The sequence below is a fragment of the Diuraphis noxia genome, unplaced genomic scaffold, assembly GCF_037042655.1.
Source record: "Diuraphis noxia isolate RWA-SAM2 unplaced genomic scaffold, SU_Dnox_SAM2 contig0003, whole genome shotgun sequence".
Classification (NCBI taxonomy): Eukaryota; Metazoa; Arthropoda; class Insecta; order Hemiptera; family Aphididae; genus Diuraphis; species Diuraphis noxia.
Window position 1 is genome coordinate 8,797,259 of NW_028301713.1, and position 19,016 is coordinate 8,816,274.

The 19,016-nt window shown below is 32.6% G+C and overlaps 1 protein-coding gene across 1 annotated transcript; it reads left to right on the forward strand.

The window, feature by feature from the left end:
* Positions 1-737: 737 nt before the first annotated feature.
* Positions 738-2,713, forward strand: LOC149056669 (uncharacterized). The gene is made up of 3 exons (XM_089224074.1): positions 738-968; positions 1,111-1,284; positions 1,632-2,713. The coding sequence occupies exons 1-3, from the start codon at positions 805-807 to the stop codon at positions 2,383-2,385; spliced, it is 1,092 nt and encodes a 363-aa protein (XP_089080200.1). The 5' UTR covers positions 738-804; the 3' UTR covers positions 2,386-2,713.
* Positions 2,714-19,016: the final 16,303 nt, after the last annotated feature.

Genomic DNA, 19,016 nt, shown 5'->3' on the forward strand with positions numbered 1-19,016 from the left:
TGAATATACACATTATACAAACCATTCAATGTTGTGCATTGTGCATATTCGTAATTATCCTGCAGCTCTCCACCATATTCTATTAAAAGCACAGTTATATAATATAATATATAAAATCGATTTTATAGTCAGCGCAATTCATTAATAGTCTGATTCATGAGCATATTATTATTTATTTATTACCAAATACACTTTTTATTGACACTAAAATGCATTTTTATTTGACACTAAGCAATTTACAAACATTTGATGTGGACATCGGTTTAAGAAATCGGAACCTAAATAGTAAACTATGAAGTATAAACCTCGTTCGAGGTTTGTAAAAATTTTAATTTTTAATTTTTTAACGTTTATCTAATATTTTCTATTTTATTATTAATTGCAATTTGCTGCACAGTCTTTTAATACATTCGTGATTCACTGCAACTCATAAGTGCATCTGAATTTTTTCATGTGCAGGAGAAAATGAAAAATAACACATTATTAAAAACCTTGAATAATTTTTAACAGATGGCTTATTTATTTTTGAACATATTAATATCATTGATTAAATATACAATATAATGTATAATGTTAATATGATGTATTATTATTTATTACTGTTATTAGTCAATATTATATCGTTGTTTCTATGTAATATTGTTTACCTGACAATCGCTTTTAGTAATCAACATAGATAAATAACTATATATTATATTTATATGATATATTTTCAAACGCGCTTGTCACTTGTCCGAAGAATCTTTAACGGTTTATCAGACATTTACAGGTTGTAATATTATACGTCTTACTGATAATCATAATATGTCTTTTTGGAAGATTTTCATGATTTTTATTTCTGTCACCTCAATTTGGTTGGATCGTTGCGGCTGCGCTTATTACGATTATTCCATCGTCGGAGATGTTGTCAATTCGGATGTCCGTCGGGTACTGCCTAAATCTGGCAGCCGAAAAACACCCGCTAAAAAGTAAGATAATAAGTAGTCTTTTTTTTCCTATTTACGAACGTGCGCGTCCATATACATGTTATATTAACAATAATGATATGGTTAAGATAAAACAATTATACAATTAATTAACTGATTTTCATCGTGTTTGTTTTTTATACAGAGTTTCAAGGATCAAGCCGACGACGAATATTTCAACTCGTGGTCTCTATTACCCGGATGACATGTTTTTCACTAATTGGGTACCGAACACAGTCAATGCTGAAATTTGTTCTGGGAAGAAGGTATCAGTGACGACTCCGTCGCGTTCGACTTCAAAGAGCACTTTGAAATCAAAGTAAGATTTTGAATCGCTAATTACTAAATAGGACACAATTTTTTTAGAATAACGCTACTAAAATTAATTTCTACTTGAGATTTTTTTATTTTTACGGAATTTGTGACTTAAACAATAAATAATAGGATACTAAATAAGAATATTTGGTCGTATTATAATTTATACGTATTACTGTTTAATAATAAACAAACATATAAACGTCAGGTAACTTAATATTTTTCGATGTGAAATTTTCAAAATAAACTGACGTAACTTGTCCTATGCATTTTTTTGACTCAAATTTAGATATATTTATGTAGAGCAAATGAATCCAATGTTCTAATTATAAAGTGATATATACTTTCTAGAATGAATGATAAGCCAAATAAGCCAGCTAAACACCAGACAACTATCAGTCATCAAAAATCCACGTTTGTTGAAAAAAGATCGACGAGTCACAAGCAGAACTCAAATTTTAAGAGGCCAAGTTCGACGATGCGAAAACGAATGTCTACGTCAGTAGTGCAAAAATCAACTAGTGGCATAAGAAAGTTCAAGTTTTCCGTGACAAGTACCCCGGAAGAACAACAGAAATCAACATATGACGTGGACAATTCAACGAGCCGCAAACGAAAGTGGAAATTTTCAATGCAAAGTTCGGCAAACCACCAACGGATGTCCACGTTAGCCGCACAAAGATCGTCCAGCGGCCTACGAATGTCTTCCACGCATAGTTCTTCGAGCAACCGACGAAAGTCTACATTTGACGTTGAACGAACATCCAGCGGCATACGAAAATCCAAGTTAGCCGTTACAAGTCCTTTGAGTGGAAGAAAAAAGTCGTCCACATCTGACGATGGAAGTTCGATGAGCCACAAACATAATTCGAATTTCGCTGCGTCAAGTTCAACGGCCCGTCAAAGGATATCCACGTTAGGTGTACGAAAATCGTCCAGCTACCAGTCTTCCATGAAAAGTTCTTCAAGCCACCGACATAAATCCACGTTTGACGTGGAAAGTTCATCGAGACGGCTACGAAAGTCGACGCATAATTTGAAAACGACAACTGATTATATAACACCTGATCTCGACTACTTTACAGATGATGAAGATGGGCGTTGACGTAAGATCAGGTGAAGTGTCTTCAGTTTTCATTTCCAAACTATGCCTTTCCACAACAAACGTGGACTTTCGTTGGTAGCTCGAAAAACTATGCGTGAAATACATTCGTTTGCCGCTGGACGATATTTGTACAGCTAACGTGGGCATCCGTTGGTGGTTTGCCGAACTTTGCATGGAAAATGTCCACTTTCGTTGAATTTTCCACGCCATATATTGATTTATGTTGCCATCCCGGAGTACTTGTCACGGCGAACTTGGACTTTCTTATGCCGCTTATTAATTTTTGAACTACTGATGGGGACATCAGTTTTAGTCTCATCGAACTTAGCATGGCAACATTTGATTTTTGTTTTCGATTCGTTGAACCTTTCACAACAAACCCGAGTATCATAGTTTCTTAATAAAAATTGTTGTGTACATAAATCAATAAAACATTTTCAAAATTAAATATTCATTACTTATAATGATATAATTTTAAATTAAATATCACTTTGTTCGTTGTTAAATATTATTATTTATACAAATGAACTCATCTAGATCATTTTATCTAGAAAGGTGATTTTATTATAATAGAAAATTAATTAAATAACTTGAAATTATGTATTTTGGTATTTATCAGCCCTGCTGCTAACCCATAATATTTACCATTTATACATTTTAAATTTATAAAATATACAGAATATCGTATATATTTATTTTATCTGTATGGCATGGGTATGAGAAATATGGGCCGTTCGAAGTCTTATATGTCCTCTAAGAATTAAAAATAGATTGAAATAACTATGTAAGACGTCAATACAATAATATTTGTTGACTTAATTATCCAACAATGATAATAATAATAATAATATGTAACCACATTATTATAAATATCTGCCTTAAAAAAAATAATAATGTTATTTTTATGTAATTCTTATATAATGTTCACAAATATTTCAGAAACATCGTAAAGATGACGATGATGATAATATTTTCGAATAAGAATTTAAGGACAAAATAATTTATCTCAAGGTGTGTGTGAAAATGCAACAAAGTATAATAATACTCTTGGGATATTACAATCTCGACAGCTGTGTAGCTAAATTGCCTATTTAAGTCGCCGCGTTACAGCTTGAGATTTTGCTTTTAATTAAAATTACGTTGCAAAAGCTGTTGTTTTAGTATCGATTTCGAAAAAAATTCTTTAAAAAAACTTAATCTAAATTATATCGCCATGAGCTAATCTATTACATTTTAATATTATACACCATATCATGCTAACGTTTAAATGACTGATTCGTTTTTTTCACGATTAAGCCATTGATCTTGTGCAATGCAATAAAAAAAATTAAGTTTTTAATTCACTATCCAAAAATACTTCTATAATATTAATATTAATAATTAATATAATGTATATATATTTTTTTCTTACATTTTAATCGGAACAAAAGTTATTCAACCTATCAGGTCTTCCCGTTACACCCCGTATATATAGTATATTTTTATTACATACATATTATACGGTCACACGTAATAATAACAACATGTTTAATGTTTATTTATTACATAGGTAGGTATACTATTCCCATATATTTTCAAATTAATTCAGTGGAGCATATAGTATATTATTTACTTTAAATGCCCTCGCACAGTTTTTTCAAACATGATATTATTATAATATATACTGTGCGTTTAATATTATATCACTCAACAGAAGCGCAGTTACTCATAGATTAAAACGATGTTTGTGTATATAGCTGATTAAAATATGTACAATTTATTTTCTCTATTCACTCGACGCAGTCTATAAAAATATAATATACCATACGACACTTTAATTTATTATATTATACAGCGAAGCACAGTATAGTGTGCCCGACTTCACCGGTGCCCAAACCATGGTTAATACAAGAGAGTAACGGCTGTGGAAAAATAAAAACAAATAAACAAAAATCGTTAAAACATTTATTGTAATATGTTTTTTGTACTGTTCTCTGTAGAAAACAAAAATGTTGGCATTAGACCCATTCTACACGGTGGAAACCAACGGCAGGTTAGGTGATTGAAATTTCGTACCAGAATCCGTAAGTGCGTTAACTCTGACGCCAACTCGTAATAGGTACGCGAGCTCGTAAATTTTTTTTTCGTTTATTTATTTTCACAAAGGACTTCAGGATAACCCACTGAATCCGTATCTTGGATTAAATAAAGTTACGCATTTGAAAATATTGAAATCTCATACATAATCACCCTACGCGTCCAACGACGATAATATGCGCGCGCAAACGTTCTGCGAATTGTGTACGTTAAACATATACAATATTATGTTATATTGGCGTGTAACAGCACTCGAATTCAGATAGATAAAAAACTGCCGAACGTATTGAGTAAGTACGCGAAAAAGTATGTAATTCGATAAAAAACCTACGCCGTGCGTTTTCCGTTTTATGGATTCCGAGTGAGACGGGAAAACGCGTAACGGTTTTATTTTTTCATCTGCAAACACTTTTTTCGGCGTGAAATTATAGGAGTAGTGTGTTTGGAAAAAGTTTCGCTGAGTTATACTGAAAAAAAATAAAAATAAAAAACGGATATCCGGTCGGATGCGGTGTATACAGGCACATACTTTTACTTCGAAGACTTCTTACGTCTTTCGATTTTCTCATGCTTGCCCAGTTTTTCTTCGTTCACTTTCCCGTATACAAAAATCGATGGCCTAAACGTCGTTTATAGAAAATTAAGAATATATGTTTTGTTCACGGCCATTGTTCGGCGTTCAGTGGATCACGATTACGGTGGAGAGCGGTCGCAATGAAATTCGGAAAGACAATAATAATAACAATAATAATATTATTTGCCATTCTGAAGACATAAACCTTCTCGTGGAACTCTCAATAAACAATTGTTTGGTTAATATTTTATTTTTTGGTAAATTATTTCATTTAATTTTTAACGCTGGTGGATTTAGGTCATCGGCTCGTACGGTGTAGCATGGTTACCGTAAAGATATTATCGTCTTTTACGGTAATAAATCGTCTATAAGTAAAAAGTGTAATTTTCAGGAAACACAAGATACGTTATATATAAATAAAAATCACGTATGATTTATTTCATAAACAATTTATTGTAGGTAACACAATTATCATAGGCAATACATAGGAGAAATCGTTTATTTTATTTTTTCGTTTATCAATTCTGCGATGCAGATGATATAGCTTTTTCTAAGAAATCGTCTCGTCTTGTCGAAAAGCTTCGATTCATCCATGCTTCCGCGGCTATCCTGATAACGTAGGTACGATGAAGAATTATCACCGTATACACAATATTATTTTGATGTTTCTTTTATTATAATTATTTCAGACACATTATAACAGTTTAATAAAGTGTCCGTCATACGTTTGTGTTGTACATACTTACGATAGAATGATTATTATGTTAAAAATAAACTGTAAAAATACGCTTGAACGTAGAAATGCAAACGTTCGACCGTATACGTATAATATTATATGGAAAATCGAACCGTGACGACGACGACAATCCCCTCCTAATCTTTGTGGTTTTTATTCAATTTTTCGGAAAAACAAAATTTAATTTTCGGTCGGGTAATGTGATATTTTATTGTATAATCGAATCGCGTTGATGGGTAGAACTTTTGTGTGATTTATATTCGATTTTTGGGAGAAATAAAATTTAATTTTCGGTCCGTGTAATGTGATATTATTGTATTAGATTTTTTGAGATTTAAATTAAAGAAATACCAACGATTTTAAACACATTACTCGTTCAAGTCTACGTTTTACTCTTTTAACTATCAATAGTCGCGTGTTATGATCGAAATTGATTTTTTTTTAGGCCAAGAAAAATATCATCTAATATAGAATAACCGAAACAGCCTTACCTTTACCACGGTATATCGGTTCTGGTTTCCATTGGGGCTATTAAAACAATAAAATATAATATTATATGTCTGAGTGAATATCATTGAGAAGCGAATAAGTAAGATTTTTTATATTATTATTATTTAAAGTTTTCCTGACATTCATCATCTAAAGTTAGGTATGTATTATATGTGTATATAGAATTAAATTTTTAACATTTTGTAAATCAGATCACAATGTGGTTAGTATAATTATAAGTACTATGGATTTAAAATATACAAAATAAATATAAATACAAAAATAGTAAGTTATTTTGATTTGACCATCTGCTATTATAAAAAATAATACTTATTCTAATTTAGGTATATTAAATAAAATTATGCAAGATGATTCACCGAGCATGGTTTCTGTTCTTTTATTCTTTAAACGATGCAATTCATCTGTTTTTTGGAGTTTTTAAATATACTTTCAAATTTTAATATCTGGAAATTCTACGTACTAAACGTCATGAAGAGTATCATAACTGCATACTGTGGAAATGCAAACTTTTTTTTAAATTAAAGCGTTTTCTATGATTCATTCTGTACCTATAACAATAATAATAATAATGATATAGGTACAACAATGCAAAAAACTTGAAAAATTTGTGATTCACCGGAAAGAGGTCGTCTACGTAACCGCTGCACGCTGGTTCCAAATTATTCGTCGCATGCATACGATATTTTCGGAAAAAAATAATATCTCGATCAGTAGTTGTCAAACACTCGTCATCGTCGTTTCGTCAAAAAATAATTCCACGTGGAAACGTCATTTTCAAGCCCCTCCCCCCTCGACTACGATATACATGTGGCCGCGTCACGTTCATGCAGAAATATAATATATTAATATCACGACATATTATATACATGGTATACGCACGCTTCATATAATTTGAATTATTTTTATCATGTTATTTCTGTCGAAGCAAACGTCCCGTGCAATTTTTTTTTACGTATAAAACGAATGTAAAAAGCGAATTCGTATTAAATGCATCTCTGTTCCCGAAAGGCGTGTGACATTGTACATATTATTATCGATATCGGGGCGATTGCGGTGAAAATAATAACATAATGTATTATATATATTATGCACTAGTCTGCAGGGATCCGTATATAATTATATATATATTATTTTTAATCAAATCCAATATTGCGTTTCAAGCCGCAATCAAATAATACGAACACGAAGTATGTACAGCGATTACGTATACTCTCATTTCTGGCGAAAAATGTTTGCTTTACGCAATTTGTTGTTTTTTATTTTTTATTTTATAGTACGCAGCACTTATCTGACAATAATAAAACGCTTTTCAAAAACTATGCTCAAATTTTGGAGAGTGGAAGAAGGATCGGTATTGGCAATCCGGTCAAGACGGATGATCGGAGAGTTGAGATATCTAGTAGTTTAAGCATAATAATTGAACAAAATATGTAATATGATTGTGTATACATTGAAAGAAGCACGGGATAGTGATTTGGAGTTGTCAGTTTTAGAGGAAAGTCAATGAGACAACAAAGATAAATTTGCTGTGTGGCAACAATTGGCTAGACATGATGAAGAAAAAAGACGTTGGCTTTCTGTTTAATCGTTTAACTTTTAAGCAACGTGAATACATTTTCTCTGGAGCCTTTCGATCATGTTACGATAGTAGAAGCAATTTGACGGAGCGAGCAAGCGAAAATCTGCAGAGATACGATTTATGAAACCTATAGCAGTTTAAAAGCCTTACCATAGGTTGTCTGAATATAATATCATAGGCATAGGTTTGGTGTTAGTGTAAATCCTAAATCGTTTGTTGAATTATTTGAAATTTTCGATCGGAAAAGTGTCATAGTTGTTGAACTTTTATGTGAGCAAGCACTGTGTGTACCTATCTAACCTAACCTACCGACCGAAAAATATCCATTACGATCGGTTTTGCCGAAAAATCGATTCTCGTTTAGAGAAAAAGTAGTAGCGTGTTGAAAAAGTATCAAATTAATATTTACGTAACTTCTATCTCTGAGTCCCAATACCTACCTATATGTCAGCTATACATAATATATTATATTTTAAGGAACACAATAAATACTCATTCGTTCACGAATCGAATCGATTAAATGTCATTTTCATCGTCTTTTTTAGTTTTTTATATCCGTAGTCGACACCTAAATGTCGATACTCTATAACCCGTACACGATTTACAAGTTTTTTATTTATTTCACGGCCAGTGATTCAATTTTACTTCGATGTAATAATACGCGTATTATAGCCGATATCCCGCACATCTATTGGATCAAAGGGTCGTAAATACGCCGTTTGATTACAAATTTACCGTTTCGAACGGCGTAAACAAACATTATTCACTTTATCACCTATTTATTTATTGCGCTTGATGTATACGCCAGACACAATCCGGTACAACCACAAAGCATAATATATACGATTAAATTATGTTTTATATTTTGATCATAATATAGTATAGCTATATATAATACGCCCGTGTAATGATTATTATTATATATTTTATGGGTAGACATGTGTGTAGATAATTGCAGTATTGTGATATTATAAACAATGTAAAATGTTTAACAGTATAAACGCGTGACAAGGCAATGTAATAATAATATTTTTATGTATCGTCGTCGTCGACGTTGTCTTTGTGACCGATTTTACGGTCGCGGTATTCGACTACAAATATTGTTCAATATTATATTTCGTACACGTCATTAATATAATAACACGTTTACCTTTTGACAAAATCCAAAATAATGTTTCACTTGTTTAGTAGGTAATATATTATAATATGCGCACGTGGTTGAATTTGTATGTGAATTCTAGCGCACACTGTCGAGAGGGCACTTTGCGTTCAAATCGGGACGAGAGTCGACATAACAATAATTAGGGTTCGGATTTGAATTTAATCAATTACAAAAAGTACTTAAAATGCGAAAAAATACTAAATAATGCATTTAATTTATATAAAAAGCAATTACATAAGTAAGTAAAAAATTTAATAGATTCCAATTGATTTAACTACAATCAAGTGTGTATTGAAAAAAAAAGAAGACAAGTGGAGTATGTGTGCTTTTTAAAAATAATAAATTAACTTATCGTAGCAAACATTTTATCGATATCATGAATGATAAATCCAATTAAAACTAATTTTAAACATAACATCGACGATACATCGTCTTCGCAAGCTTTTATCGATTTGTTTCTCCGTTGATATGGATAGAAAACTATTAGGATAACTGATAATAAAACACTTACAAATTTAAAAAAGAGAAAGCAGCACCTAACGCATTTATAAGTAAAAAAATGAACACTCATTATCTTAGAAATTAAATTAGAATACTTCTTATCTAAAAAAAAAAGAAGGCATTCGCCTTCAAATTCAAACCATAATATATTTTTTTATAGTAAGTTAATTTATTGTAGGTATCGACAATTATTTTTGTCGACGTAATCAGTCGTCTGTCGAGAGTGTGTGATGATTGCGGCTTTCGATTGTCTACAGTCCTCGGTTGACACTCGAGGTGTTGATGCTCGCTGTGTGGAATCAGTGGGCCGACTTTGACCACCGTTGAGTTGCAGCACTGTTGGTCGAGACCAATTTTGATTGCGGTGATGAAGCCGCTGAGGAGTCAGGTGATTATATTATTATTATCAACAACATTGTTATCGTCAATATTATTTATTTCAATATTAGTACCCACACTTCTTATATTTTAAATGGGCGGTTCCATTTTCCTCCAAAAACGAGATACCATTTTCCTCCAATGACCATTTTCCTCCACATTATTTTCGACTAAAGTTGTGTCTATTTTCCTCCAATATTTTAGCAAATATTTTTGTTGTAGTATTAGTGTATTGCGTTCTGTTTTATAAATATAGAGTAAAGCTAGGATCACATTTTGCGCTTATCGGTTAATGATTACACTCTGGTATCGGCTATCTAATAAAGATAATTTTTTTTTTTTTTTGCTATGTATAAATTATTTATAGGTACCTATTAACTATTTTATTATTTTATTTATATTAAGCATAATGACCTGACAAAAATATTTTTTTTCTATGCTATAAATAAATTATTTATATTACCTACTTTATTATATTTTATTGGAGGAAAATGGTCAGTGGAGGAAAACGGTATCTCGTTTTTGGAGGAAAATGGATACGGCCTTTTAAATTTTAGCTTTTTTTTTAAGTACGGTGGTACTTCGGGCCCATCATCGTAACATACATATCGTATTTTTTTTTTCTAATTAATGTCATAACATATTGTATAAGAGGTCAACTCACCTTCCTGATGTGTGTTGCAGTGCCTAGTGCAGTTACACTGAGACAATCCGGGTTAAGTGTTTTTATTGTTAGGTTAGTTTATTAAATATTTCTGAGTCTGTCGACTGTCTCCGGGTCGACGGTAAGGACTCGCATGACATCGTATGAAATCGTGAAAAAATGTACGATAGTAGTTTTGTTATGTTAGTGAATAAGTGGCGTAAACTACGAATAATGTTTTTAATTTTTAAAATAACTAGGTAGTACGTTCTATACTAATCAGATTAAAACGACACACGTCGATTGTATACATTTTAGGATATCTAGTTTGTGTCATTTTTGACGATTAAATCGGTTATCTATTGTGTTTTGTACGTTTTGTAATAATTAAAAATAATAAATTAATAACGACGACACCCGTAGCCAGATAGTACCACAACAGTTTTGTCATTCCATGTCGATCTCGCCACTGTTCTGTGCGTCCATATATTATTATCATTATAATATTTTATTTCATTAAAATTTTTTAATCATTTTTCAATGATAAAAAGTAGGTGTTTTGCGTTTCGAATATACAATCTATTACTAACTTAAATACATTGTCTTTAAATATTTAACAAGCTTCAGTATAATTTATGCACGTTTTTGTCTATTGTTTGTGTATGTTCATATCTTTATCCAGTTGTACTGAAATGGTTATCAGATCTTTTATACTTTGTCCAAAATGTATGACACAATATTATTATTATTATTATTTTTTTTTTTTTTTATTAATGATACCTTCGGCAACATTGGTCGTTGGGTTTACAGTGAGAAATATATATAAAAAAGAAAAAATTACACGAATTGTATCTATATCTAAATTATACTAAATTTTGGTTAGAAGATTGGCGGCTGTGATGAATTGTAAGATGTTGGTAATGGATTGAGGATGGTTGTTTAATATTTCTGAAAGTGATGATTCGGGCAGGTTGAAGCTTGTTCGGGTATTGAGATATGTTCGGCAATCAGTGGGAATGTGTTTGATGGTTACTTGAACACCGCAGGTTGTGCATATTGGAGGTTCTTCCCTGGACATTAGAAAACTGTTGGAGATTTTTGTGTGTCCTGTTCTCAGTCTGGTTATTATTACTTCGAATTTTCTATGGATTTCGAAGGGGGAGATGTCCAATTGTCAGTGTTATGTTTTATGTGGTTTAATTTTGTGTAGATTTGTGTCCAATTTTGATGCCATCTTTGTTGACATTCCTTTATTATAAGTATTCGTATGCGACCGGAAGAAAAGATTTTTATGGACGATGATAGAGGTGATGTGATAGCATTTTTGGCTGCGAGATCAGCAAGTTCATTTTCTTTTATGTTGGAATGTCTGGGGATCCAAAAGAGTTTGATTTTGATGTTATTGTGGTATTGTAAGGTGTAGATTTCGTTCTGAATATGTAGGCCAATGTCTGAGGATTATATGTGTTTTTATATTGTTGATCGCACTAAGGGAGTCGGTGAAAATAATGGTGTCTTGTAGGTGATGATCGGATATTATCTCGAGTACTTTTAAAATGGCTATTGATTCGGCTGTGAAAACTGAGCAAGAGTTAGGAAGTTTATATAAGAACAATATTATTATTTCAAGCATTATCTGTATTATTATTTCTGAATATCTTCAATATTTTTCAATATCTTTTTTTAAATTATTATTTTAAAGTGTTACTATGACATACCTACAGCCATACAGGGTCATCAAACTTTATTGATAATATAATAGAAGACATAACATATATAATAATTGGTAAGCGTAAATTAATTACGATATTTGCAACAAATTAAAGTAATTTACATCGATAAATAAATAAATAATTATACAAGAAAGAATTATTAATTAAACTAGGTGTAATATTTTGCTTTTACATTCTGAAAAAAGTGATGAATGTATTTATTTTACAATGATGTGTTTTTTTTTTGTGTGTTTGTGTACAGCATAACTAGTCGAAATAATGCTTCAATTTCAAACTTTGGGGGTGGTTTCCGATGTAAAAGTGAATATCCTTGGTGCATTATACAGGTAAAAAGTAAACATTTTCCAACAGTTTTCAAAAAAATCGAGAAAAACAAAAAAAAATGACAGAAAAACGGGAATTTTTACGCAAAACCAGTTTTCGACCAAATCGATTTTTTTTATATAGTTGTAATTCAAAAAATAATCACTGTAAATACTTGAAATTTTCACCAAATGTTTATGCTAGTGATATTGGCCCTATCAAAATACTTGAAAATTTAATTCAAAGTTCCTCATAAGTTATTCTTATAGTGATTAAAAAACTTACTATAAAAATACATAGGCACAATTTTTTTGTATTAGCATTTGAAGTTCAAATATTGACTTAATACGTAAAAATTACGGCAATTTTCAAATTATCTTAGATAGAAATTCATAAAAGTGTTTCCTTTTATATCTAAGATTTGAAAATTTAATACAAGGCTCTCAACATATTTTAACAATAGAAGTTGAAAAATAAAATAAATATATACTCACAAATTTTTTTTATAAGCATTTAAATTTTAATTTTGACAACATACGTAAAAATCACGAAAATTCTCAAATTATTTTAAGCTAGAAATTCATAAAAAAATTTCTTTTTAAATCTAAGATTTGAAAATTTTTAATAATCTATAATATATCCTAGACAGATATATCGTCTCCGTTCAGAATCGTTTTTCGTATACAATGATACCTATCATTGGATTCAAATTTAACCTACCTTAGTCAGAGGTCCACCCCACCCCCAATGTACAGCAGAGCGATACCCACTTTTCCGCTTTTTTTTCTTAATTTTTCAATATCAAAATAATTGTATTTCATAAACTATTCTATACGTACAATTGGGAATTGTATAGAAAAACAATATATTGTTCTATACAATACATAGAAAAATTTTTTTTTTAATGTGAAATATACTTTAACTAAAAAAAAATTTCTAAAATATAGATTAACGAAATTCGTACTTAAACGGTCATATAGCGTGTATCAAGTCAGTGGTTAAAAAAATTTGTCAAGCTTAATTGTAGGGAGAGTGCTTTGTGTCTGAAGCACCCAATAAGTCAAAACTAGCGCGCTGTAAAAATAATTTAAAAAGTTAGGTCCCATCAAGTCACAAAACAAACCTGTAGTTTAAGCACCCCCTTGTCCAAATGTCTAGTTGCACCGATGTTGAACGTGTTTTTGTACGAAATCAATTTTTCTATTACGTTTTTCGAGACGTATCTCTTTTCTTAAGTCGTGTTATGAATATGAAAGTGGAACCTTATGGTCACCCGACCGCGTGCAATGAATCTCTGCTGAATCCAATTTCGTCGCCAACGGAATAAATTGTCGACAAGTCACGTGGATAGACTTCGGTGCGCTCACGAGAGTGTGGTGGGTGAGTGGTGAGTGGTGAGTGTACATGTGCGTTTGTGATGGTTAATATACATTGGAAATGAGAGTTTTTTCAGGGTAAGAATAGAAAAAGGGTACGTTTTATACTGCGAATGCCACCGCGTTGTAAATACGACGACAATTGTATAATTATTTTTCCACAGTCGAACAATTAAAATACAACAATATATCAGCTTCCGAGTCGTGCGTATAACGCTCGTCTTCCGGATGTTGCCGGTTAATTCCGCATTGTTCGAGTATCGCGTGGTTTCGTCCATCCAGCTTGCACGCGTACATTCCACGTAATACCATTAAATATAGGTGCACCTGCTGCACACACACGTAGATGGAGCTGCACACGTATTCGTTTTTTATGCGCGACACACGCATCATTTATACGTATTGTCTTGTCGTACGCACGCGAGTGTTTCGTACCGCAATCATAATAATATAACAGATATAAGCAATGCTCGTGCGCCTGACGGAAAAGCTATTCCGTTTCCAACACGTACCTACTGTTCCAGTGGTGTTATATTATTAAACTGTGTGTGCCGGTCGTCCGGCGGTGGTTTTTCGGAAACCGGAAGTCGGGTAGGGGGGGGAGGTTCTAGGAAGTACTATCTTGGTATAATAATGGGGAAAAGGACGACGGCACTTTCATAATGATATTATTCACATGCTCAATATATTTGCGTACAACACGAGTCGCGCGGCGCCACCCCCGTCTGGAGCACAAAAGAAGAAAAATCGAGGAGACGTTGACGGGGTGCGGAGGACCCGAGTGTGGGATTTTCGTTATATGCCTACTTTTATTTAACACTTTGATAATAAAACCGACATTTTTTGCGAGCCTACCATTGCCAACGCCGCTGCAGTGTATACACACATGCGAGTATAATAATATATAAATGTGCCCGACCCGTGTTATATATTATATATATATGTGTATTTTTTTTTTTGTATTTATATACGCGAGTATATGGTGTAGTTGTATAGTGCGTGCTCGGGGGTAGAGGGGCACTCATGGAGGCGCCCGGGATAGGAGTGGAGGAGGGTCACTTCAATTTAATTTATCTTTCGGCGTAGACAAAACGCGAAGCGGAACTCACTACGGCCATTGAACGAGTGGGCTTATATGTATGTATATTGTATCGTCGGATTCATCCAGCGGATCGGCGTATCGCATGACCGAAGAGAGGGGAGAGGGGGGTTGAATTTATAGAGAAAAAAGTGTTCGAGCATAATGAAAACGAAAAAAATAAAATACGGTCACGCGTACACGAGCGGAGCATTTTTTAGACCACCCTCTCCCCGAGGGCACGTGGAATTGGTGCTAAGAACCGATGATTGCTGTAGTGTTATACATAATGTAATATATAGGTCAGGCGTATAACACTCCAAACTCAATAGTTATTGCTCTTGTCTGGATCCACTTCGAAAAGTTGTACAAGTCCAAATGTTTGCCCTGCTGTCCCTCTATCAGATAGTATCTGCATACAATATTTCGAAATCGAAAATTGGCAATGCGAAAACTGCTAATTTAAACTTATTCGTTTTGGTGCACTGCAATTTGCAGGGATGTGTAAGAAACTTTGAATTTTTCTAAAAACGAACGATACCTACTGCCAATTACAAAATATTACCGTGACACGGTAATACCCAAGAATGAAGATATTGTTCATTGTTCGAGTTCCAAATCGATATAGTCATTCAATAGAGAAAAAATAATTTACCGAGCAAACGCGTTCGCGGTTTCTATAGGTAGGTAACTTATAATAGTATATTATACCAGTGGTTCACAAACTGTGCGCCACGAGCCAATTCTAAGGGCTCATAATAAATAATTCAAAATGTATAGAATTTTTTTCGAAAATTCGTTTTTCATTTGTCGTGGTATACACAGAAGAGCATCGTGGCTATATTTGATCCGAAAATGGGCACCGCGTGAAAAATATTTTGGAAACCGCTATATTATACATATGGAATTTTCGTTGGTTCGTGTACAAAAGTGAAATGTACGATTCGTTTTTCTGCCACCCAATAACAATATTATGACAGTATTATATGAGGCGTTTAACATTTTTAGCGAAATCAGTTTTGTCGTGTATACCTAACCTGCAGGCGAATGACGGAAAATTAACACCGTGTACTTTATGCAAAACAAAATCGATTTCGCGCAAAAACACTCGACTTAAGTGTCAAACAAAAACTAATTTACAAATCATCTACATCAAAGTGAAATATGCAAATATCGCGATCCAAATTAATTATTCCGGTGTATATAGCAAACTATATTTGCGAAACTGCAAATTATTACGTTAGCTTTTAGCCGTTTTGGTGTCACGGTGGTAAAAAAAAAAAATATGTAAAAGAGTGAAAAAACCAAACCTTTCGATTTTCGGTTTTATTTTTATTTATTTATTTTAATTTTCCCCTCGTTTATTTGTTTACGGGTAATCTAATTTCATTTTGACATTAAAAAAGTGCATTGCAATCTCAATGCACTAAGCGCGAGTCTATAATAATATAATATTATGATTTATGAGTACACAAATATATTATTATAATATCCTCCAATAGTTTACAACCGATTTAGGTACGTGTAGGTTAGGGTAGATTCGGTTAGGTCTACGTAGTGTAAAATGCTCTGTATAGGAATATATTTAAAAATAATATTTTTTTGAGTTAGTTTCATTTAAAAATCTATAATAATTCATACTGCGCATACCGAATTAATAACTCCACAGACTATGCATTGAGAAGCTCCTCTTTGGCCATAAGGAACTTGTGAGTCAGATTTGTGTGACGATTGATTATAATTTTTTCTCTCCTGCTGAGATTCGGGTCTTGCCAGTTTAAAACTGTGTTTTTTATTTCCCTGAGTTTGGTCAGTCGTATCGACCAGTGCATTTGTCATTTTATTTGAATTTTGTTTTTAATATGAGTTTTTATGTCGTAATAAGTTACAGATTCACATTATTATTGTATGACTTCATGAAGATTTTATTTTTGTTTGGTTAAGTTTTTTTTTTTATTGATATCAAGCCCCACCGTTTTGGTCATTCGTTTTTTTGGGGGGTTTTTTAGCAGGTGTAATGTTGATGTGGAGTAGGATGCGGTTGGTTTTTGGACACGTGTGTGTTGTGATTGATTGCGGCCACCGCGCGACGCCAAGCCACTGATTTGGTTTTATTCTCGCCGTTCGTTTTAAATTCAAAGAATTATCGTACAGATTTTCATTTTATGTCGAGAACAATTTTGTTCTCACGTCTGAAGTTCGAAAGTTTTCATTCTGGTTAATCGCTCTCGGGTCTTTCGTCGTTTGTACATTATATTGTTGCGGTCGCATACTGAGTTAAGTGTTGGTAATCATGAAAAATAAAATACGTTTTGTAGCTTTGTTTGATAAAGAATCACACTACAAAAAAAAAATTTAAAAAAAAAATACATGATATAAATTCTTATTGCATTAGTCTCGAAATCCATTTGTAGTGTCCTAATTTCATAAATCTATGATCCTTATTATTATTATAATAATATTATAAAAGAATAATAATAATTTTTTAGACTATCTAGGTCCATATAATTTTAATGAAATGCCATTATATTTTAAAAGGATATTTTTAGTTTTTATTCAAACAAGAAGGTCGACAATTTTTTTAAAAATGTATAAAATGTGATATGTAAGTTTTATTATAATAACTCAACTATGCCACCACAAGCATTGCTTTATGAGATAATTTTAATTTTAATATGTTACCATTATTAATTTTATTTAATTGTAATTTACTAAAATATGATAATTAATATTATAGACGGCGTGCTGTTGGGTACCTATACGGAATAAACTGTTAACAGATTTTAATTTAAATATGATAATTTATATTAATTTTTTTGTACTGTTGTGCTGCAATAATAATAATATTGTAGTGGTGTGCATTTTATGAAAATCGTTTTTTATTTCCACCGCGCTGACAGCGGCGGTGTTTTACGACTCGTATTATTGTCACCGCCATTTATATTACTATTTTCACTCGGACAAACTCTATACTTTGATTTGTGCTACAGTGACGTAGTCGCAGTAATATATTATGTGTCGCATCATCCACCGAAATGCCGTCCGTCATTTGTCCGCCGATGTCCCTGCAGCGTGCGATAATACATTTTAACATCGTCGCATGGTATTCGTTTTAAATTAGTTTCTAAATGTCTCACGAATTTGTATTCCGAGTGCGAGGTTTATTGAAATTGCTACCATTCCTTTTGGTACGGTGCAAGGGCGGGTACAACGATCCTGCAAAGGCGAGTTTATAATCAACATGTGTGTGTGTGTGTGTGTGTGTCTCTCTGGCATTTAAACACACCGTTTACTGCCGCCGAAAATCTATGGGCGACTTTAATTGGTCGAATAGGTATGATAACGTATTATGAAATTAAACCTACACATTATATAAAGGGCACGTTTCGCCGATTCAATTTTAACAACTGTTTTTCTGAGTCGCCGAGCGCTATCTCATCATCCGCCGCCGCCGGAATAAAAATAAAATATTATTATAATCACCGTCTTCGTCGTCGTCGTCGTCAATGGTATTGTTGTTTGTATACATTATTGCGAACACCGGAAACGGAGGCGATCCGATGTCGTTTAGCGCGGCAGTTTATAGTGCTGCGCCTATCGCGGATAAGCTTCGATGATTAAACGGACGGGAAATGAAAAAACTTTAATCGCGCGATTCTCTCTGTATACTGTATAGTCACACTGGTCTTAAATTTATATTTTCTTCACCGTAGTAATTACTACCGAGTCGATATCCCACGGTGTCCTTTAATTTAATGATTGCCTATATACATCATGGTTAATCCGCACGCAAAACGGAAACGCCCGATAAGGTGTGGAATCAAATATTTTGTTTTGTTCAATATGATAGTATCGTGGTTTTAAAAAAAAATAATATCTTTCTAGTAGAAAATAAAGAGATATTAGAAATGCGCTTGTCACATTTACACCAAATAATACCTGTTTATTAGAAAATACCAGTCGTTGCAGGTTAAAAAATTTA